Source organism: Apis dorsata, unplaced genomic scaffold, assembly GCF_000469605.1.
Source record: "Apis dorsata unplaced genomic scaffold, Apis dorsata 1.3 scaffold_1065, whole genome shotgun sequence".
Taxonomy (NCBI): Eukaryota; Metazoa; Arthropoda; class Insecta; order Hymenoptera; family Apidae; genus Apis; species Apis dorsata.
The window spans coordinates 147,506-154,111 of record NW_006264163.1 but is presented as its reverse complement, the minus strand read 5'-3'; the positions used below and the strand labels follow the sequence as shown (position 1 = coordinate 154,111).

At 37.3% G+C, this 6,606-nt stretch overlaps 1 protein-coding gene across 1 annotated transcript in view; it reads right to left on the bottom strand.

The window, feature by feature from the left end:
- Window positions 1–615: 615 nt before the first annotated feature.
- The window catches only part of LOC102678694 (lateral signaling target protein 2 homolog), an 83,766-nt gene continuing 77,775 nt past the window's right edge, over window positions 616–6,606 (bottom strand). The window contains exons 4-5 of the mRNA XM_006624471.2: window positions 1,110–1,602; window positions 616–1,028 (exon numbers count right to left, since the gene is read on the bottom strand). Coding sequence (XP_006624534.2) covers window positions 1,459–1,602 — 144 coding nt within the window. The 3' untranslated portion in view covers window positions 616–1,028; window positions 1,110–1,458. The remainder of the gene's footprint in view (window positions 1,029–1,109; window positions 1,603–6,606) is intronic.

Genomic DNA, 6,606 nt, shown 5'->3' with positions numbered 1-6,606 from the left:
CGCGCGCGCGCCGTGCGTTTTACGCGTGCGAGACACGTACACGCCGCGGCTCTGCGGCTGCACAATGTCCCCGTGGAGAAACACGCTCAGGCGGCCGGTTACTTACGAGGAAACCGACTCGCCACCCGTCCATCCGAGGTTGTCGCAATGCAGCCGCGATTGCGCCGCGGGTAAACACGTCTAGACATCCGACTTTCACCTCTGTCGCGAGCCGCTGTTGTAACGAGCCTCGGCCATTGCGGGCAGAAGAGCCGAAGGACGGAGCCTGGAATCGGTTATCGCCGAGCTTTCCGCGATTTATGCCCCACGGAGGAACTGTGGAAACGAGGGACGTCTCGCCTGACTTCGATACTTCTACACTTTGTATTTCGTATATAAAGAAATGGCAGGAGAATGTGGTTTAATAAAGAGAGGGAAGGGGTATTGTGATATGTATGATATATTGATGGATAATTATTTGTAAGAATTTATTTAAGAATAAATAAATTCGAAGCAATTATTTTACGTCCAAAAATCCAAATAAGGATAATATTCGAAATGTTTGTTACGTTCATGTGAAGTTTTTTAGGGGTTTATGGACGTTAGATAAATGATTCTATGGAGAATGATAGACTCTTTTTCAATTTCTCTTTTATTTTCATATAAAATACATAAATATATCTTAATACTAGAAAAAATATATATTAAGAGTGAACAGCTAAGTGATTATTTGATGATGATCACTTGATGGTGGACGATGAAGATTTCTTTCAAGGGTTTTTCTTCGTGGAACGATTTAAACGTGGCCCGATTTTTTTCCAGCGTTAGTTAGCCAGGTTTTTCTTAATTTGCTGACTGACTCTGTGAAGAGGATTGTCGAGGTTTGAGTGGCTATGAAATGAGTTGTGAGAATAGTCTGTTCGGCGTGTTGGTCAATATTTGAAGTGCGACGACGCCTCGTGCATATCTCTTCGTTGAAAATTGCACGAACCTTCAACCGTTGTCGCGATTTGTTCTATTTTCTTTTTTTCTAGACAGCGCCGTTACATCTGATAAAAAGGAGAGAAGGGTATAACGATCAAAGTAATGAATAAAAATGAGCAAATCTAACCGCTTAACAACAAACTTACTTGATTTTTATTTCTTAAAATCTCTCTCTCTCTCTCTCTCTCTTTCTTTCTCTCTTCGCACACACGTTTCGCCATATTTCAATTTACGGCGCGTGCATTAAACACGATCCGTTCTGTAATCTCGATCGAGTGCCAATTGGTCCGTGAGGATAAATGGAGCGGTGCCACGCTGCGAATGTTTCACGCGCGTTCCATATACAGACACTTATTTTTAGACGAAATCAGTGCAACACCTACGTCAATCAGACGGGTACGGTGCCGGTGTGACAGGAATAAAATTGGTGCGTCCGTCGCTCTAGAAATAAATACGTCTAGACGTCCAACTTTCACTTGGCCGTCATTGACAGGCTTAACCTTCCGCGGTACACTTTTCAAGAACGACGTGCCCGCCGCCGTGGTTTCCGGGGAACCAAGACTTTGATCGATTCGTTCCGCGAAACGAATATGTCCCTCCTTTCTGAACAATATGCCTTTGGATATTTGTCGCGAGAATCTGGCGAGACAATTTAACGATTAATACAAATTGATTAAAGAAAAAAAAAAAAAATCGTATTTATAAGAAAATTAGGATCACCTAGGAAGTGAACGGAGGAAAGTTAGTTGGAAATCTATTTTTTCGGTTTTTTATTTTTGTATAAACGATGTATATTGATCGAACATGTGACGATTAGGAGGATTATTAAATAAAATTTTATTTTCTAAAGATCGATCTACTTTACTTGGATAATAAATTGATTCTATTCAACCTCTATTTATATGTTTGAAACTTTTAATACTCTGTTATTCAAAGATCCTCCTAACAATTAGTTTCATGAAATCATCGTTTATTCCAATCCTTCTTTAATATTGTAAGAGACTACGTTATGCGAATAATAAAATATAACTCAGTGTAGACTGAATGAAAAGATACTCGAAACGATCGTAGAATCAACTAAAACAGAAGAATTTCATTAACTAACTAATTGAATGATAAAACTTCGTATCTCTCCATAAATACGATTATAGAATCACTAGACACATTACCAAGTATACTACGAAAAATATACTATACATTACCCATTTGGATAGAAGAATTATTTGTTACCAGCTATATCAGATATTACTAGATATTACCAGATAGAAGATTCGTCGGAGATAAAACGTAATGTCACTAGAAAAAAAATTACTAGACACAATAAGAACACTGGACAATTCTTTCCATCCTTCTACCGGCTGCATACAACCCTATCTCTCCACCATCAAAACAGACACGGAGGAGCAGGTGGCGCGATGAAAATTGGGGAACGATCGATTTTAAAACGGAAGACGATCGGCCAGGCCGGTTTTGCGGTCAAGGGCTTAATTCTGCGTCCGGATGCCGCGACCGGCGTCGATCGATAATCGCGCCCGTGGCAGGAAAGTCTAAAAAGTAGCGGAACGGGCCGGCGGAAAGACCGCAGACGCGGTCTGCGGTTCTGCTTCGACCGCGTCGGCCTTCTCACGGCTATGCAACGCTCGTCCAACCGGCGAGCATCCCCGACCGCGCGAAAATTCGAGTTAATTTCCCGGCTCGAGCCTCCCCTGCTCGGCTTAAACGCCCGTAAGAGATTCTTCGTTTCGATGATATCGTTCGATCGCAATTAAGGATGAGAAGGAAGATCTGTAACTGTGTTTTATGGTTAAGATATATGTATATATCGTTTGATAGTTATATGTATTTTTTTATATCTATTTTTTTATATGTTTCATTTCGATATACAAGTATGGAAAATCGTTAACAGTATTTGAATTGTTCTTAGACATAATAATCTTGGCCAACTCTTGTAATGTACTGTTAACTTTTCGATATACATATTAATATCATAAAGCTTATTTGATCGGGCTACGTGTCGGAATGATGATTTAAACGTGATACAAAGAATCGTTGTCACGAATGTTAACAAGATATGTGCTATATTAGTTACTCGAGTGCCGACTCATTAATTGATCATTCTCTGTCTGGGAATTAAAAATGAATATTATTAGAACCATTAAGATTAATAATTATATATAATTATTTTAACGTAGAATATAAACGAATCTTTATCAAAAATCAATATTAGAAATATTATAGAAATATAATATATTTATACTTACTTTATGTGTACTGTTGTTCAAGCAATCACTCCATTATTCCGTTTAAAATTCATTAATACCAAGATTGCAAGGATACAAAGGTGTTGCGAGGTGTTGTTCTTTGAAATTAGGCCACTTTTTTCTTTAAATTTATCACGTACCGTAATGTTCCTTATCGGTCATCGTTAAGAAAAGAATCACGAGTATGTTAAAATTTCTTATCCCGAACAGCGATCAGAGGCGAAGCTGAAAATTTATTTACCGTAGACGCAATTACACAGCATCATCCATGTGAGAGGCGCGTATCAATATTTATGAAGCGGGCCGGTAATGAATCCCTTTAAATAAAATTTGTTTGCACACAATGCGTTCACCTTGTTGTGCGGCGATTCTTTTCAGTTCCTGACAAAACGACCGGAAACACTCGAGGCGGGTAAATGAGTCACCGTTTCTTTTGTCAGTGAAATTAAGCAGAATACGAGACTGGATAGATTAGAGGGAAACGTGTGAGATGCATATACATATATGTATATACAAATGAAAAAATTACATCCTCCTCGCGGCACGCATATTCATATTCACCCTGTTGTGCTATATTTCATCACACGGGATTTTGAAGGATAAATTACGTAAAAAAACGTAGTTGATTCTCTTCTTAGATAACATTTCTTCAGACGAGAGATATTAACTCAGTTTCTCCCTCTCGATGAAAATTCTTTGGATGCGTCATTGTTTGGTAAAATGGCTATTAGCATTTCATTCGAGATCTTAAAATAATGTAAGATTACGATGGAATAGTAGTATAAATATAATTTCTTGGAATATTTACAATTGCAATCACTGTTGATAATCATCTTGATTCTAATTCATTTTTACCCTCGATGGTGCTTGAACTTGACTCGATACTCCCTTAATTAAACTTGAAAATTAAAAGTATATCGAGGCACGAATTTACTTCGGACAAAAACCTAAAACAAACTTAATATAAATATCTTCCCTTATGCTTCCCTTAAAAAAAAAAAATCCAAAACCCACCATAAAATAAACATAAACAGCGAAACGGATAAATCTGCTCGTAAAGGGAAAGGGGGCCGGTACAGGGCGCCGAAAATCGATAAAATCTAGCCAATAATTCCAAGCTAAAACCCAAAGAAACAACCTCCGCCGCGCCAGTGATTAAATAAACCTTTCACGAGAGCGCGAAAAGTTGCCCCAATCCTCCTCCCCCTCCCCTCTTTCGAGACCGATACGGTTGAATTCTTAACGCGCGTAATCTCCGCGCCAGCCTCCTCCTATCGCTTATCGTTGCTTTTAGTCCAGGGACCAGGGACGTAAATTTCCGTCGGACAGGGCCCGGCGAATCGCGAACTCGTCTGGCCGAGTTCCGGTGCGCCAACCACGCCCGTGTTAGACGCGAGGAAACCCCCCTCCCTCCTCCCTCCTACCCTCGTTTCGCCCGCGAATCTTTCATGGGGAGAGGGAGAGGGGTTGAAAAATTCGAGGCCCGACGAGGGTCGATCCTTGCCCACCCCTTGGAGACGGCCACGGCCGAATAACCTAATTTCTGCCACCCTCGATGATCGATCATCGTTGGCCTGTCCGACGTTTGCTCGCGTGGAAGGGTGGTGGATTTAGATGGTGGGTGTAAGAGAGATGGCGGGCAGTTTTGGCGTGGCTCGATCGGAGGGTTTGGTGGAGAATGTATATTCTCCATCATTGAAGCGTGAAGAGTTATTTTATAGGGGATTATCTCGTTGCTTCTTTTATTTCTTTTTTTTTTTTTCCTTTGTTTCGATTTTTGCGGAGATGTGGAATGAGGCATGAATAAGGCAGAAGAGAGATAAAAATGAAAGTATTAGGTGAAAGTATTACGATAAGTTCAATTTATAAGATTTTATTTTATTCGTCGACAAATTATCGATTTTAATTTGCATAATTTTGCATATAATCATGCAAATAATGTGAAATATGAAATGTGAAATCGAGTTTGAATTTTAACGTGTAAAGTATTTATATTTTTGTTAATTTTTGAATAAATATATAAGAGATATTTTTAAACTGTATTATGTGAGATTGTATATGAGATTCTATAGATCTAGATCTATAATATAGCCACTTCTAATGCATTCAATTCTAAACATAATATAAAATACTTTACTTGTATTTCAATGCTCGAAAAAGAAATGACTTGAAACCTATATAAATTAAAAACTTATGATCTAATACTTCTTCACACATTATTTCAAATTTTAGAAAACTATCCCTCTTTTTTCAAAAGTATAACAATTTGATGAAATATTCAATAATTGAAAGATTATGAAAGAAGAATTTTTAATTTAGAATTTAAAAAAAAGTATAAAAATTTAATATATTGAGACACATCATCATGGAAATATTCGCCGTTTATTTATATTTCAACGCACGATTGATTAATATTCATGAGATGCAGATTGCACATCAGTTTTCGTTAGAAGAACACTTCTGGTTATACAACAAATGCTTAGAATCACAATCTTTTGTAATAACACAAGATGCAAATCTTTTTCTGTCTGGTTTTCTTTAAGACTTTTTTCTTTAATCTTGCAATGCGTCTAATCTTTTAACTTCGATAAACGATTTTCTCATTTCTATAATTTTAACATAGAACGATAACGATGAATAAAAATTGACTGTGATAAGTCGATATAAAAATAATGATAGTCAAAATAATGTATGATACAATAAGGAAATCGATAAAGTTACAGGAAGAGATTTAATAGAACATAGAAATTAAATCTTGGAAAGATTCTGAGTCTCGAATATAAAATTTAAAAATTGAAATGAACGCAAATCTATATTCAATCTAAAATGAATTCGATCTAAAATTCATTTTACTTTAAAAAAATTGCTAGAAAATATCAGCGAGTCGCCAGTAAGTTTCCACAGAGACAACTGAAAATATTTTTCATTCTTCCAAGAGAAAGAAATCGTGAAAATAACAAGAGACGAACGACGGATATCGAGTCGCCGATAAAACCTGGCTTCGACAAACACGTCCACGTAATTCTCTATCTAATCGGGGCTAGTCATTTATGCAAACTAGTTTTCAGAGCACGTTCCGCATTTCTATCGTCTGCAACGACGATTTTTTTCCCTCCAACATTTTTTTTATCGACGTTATAACATGCTCGTTCGCCAACTCGATAAGAGATACACGATTCATCGAGTAGCACCTAGGTTCTTTATTAAACTACGCAGTTGATGTAAGTCAAAACTATTCGATGAGTTGCTTGATAAACCAGGTCATTCTATCGCATAAAAAAAAAAACTTGTTTAAAAACAATAAAGACTAACTTGCACTATCGCTTGCACTACTTTTTTCTTTAATTATAATAATAACCTTAATCGATTTTTTTTTATACAA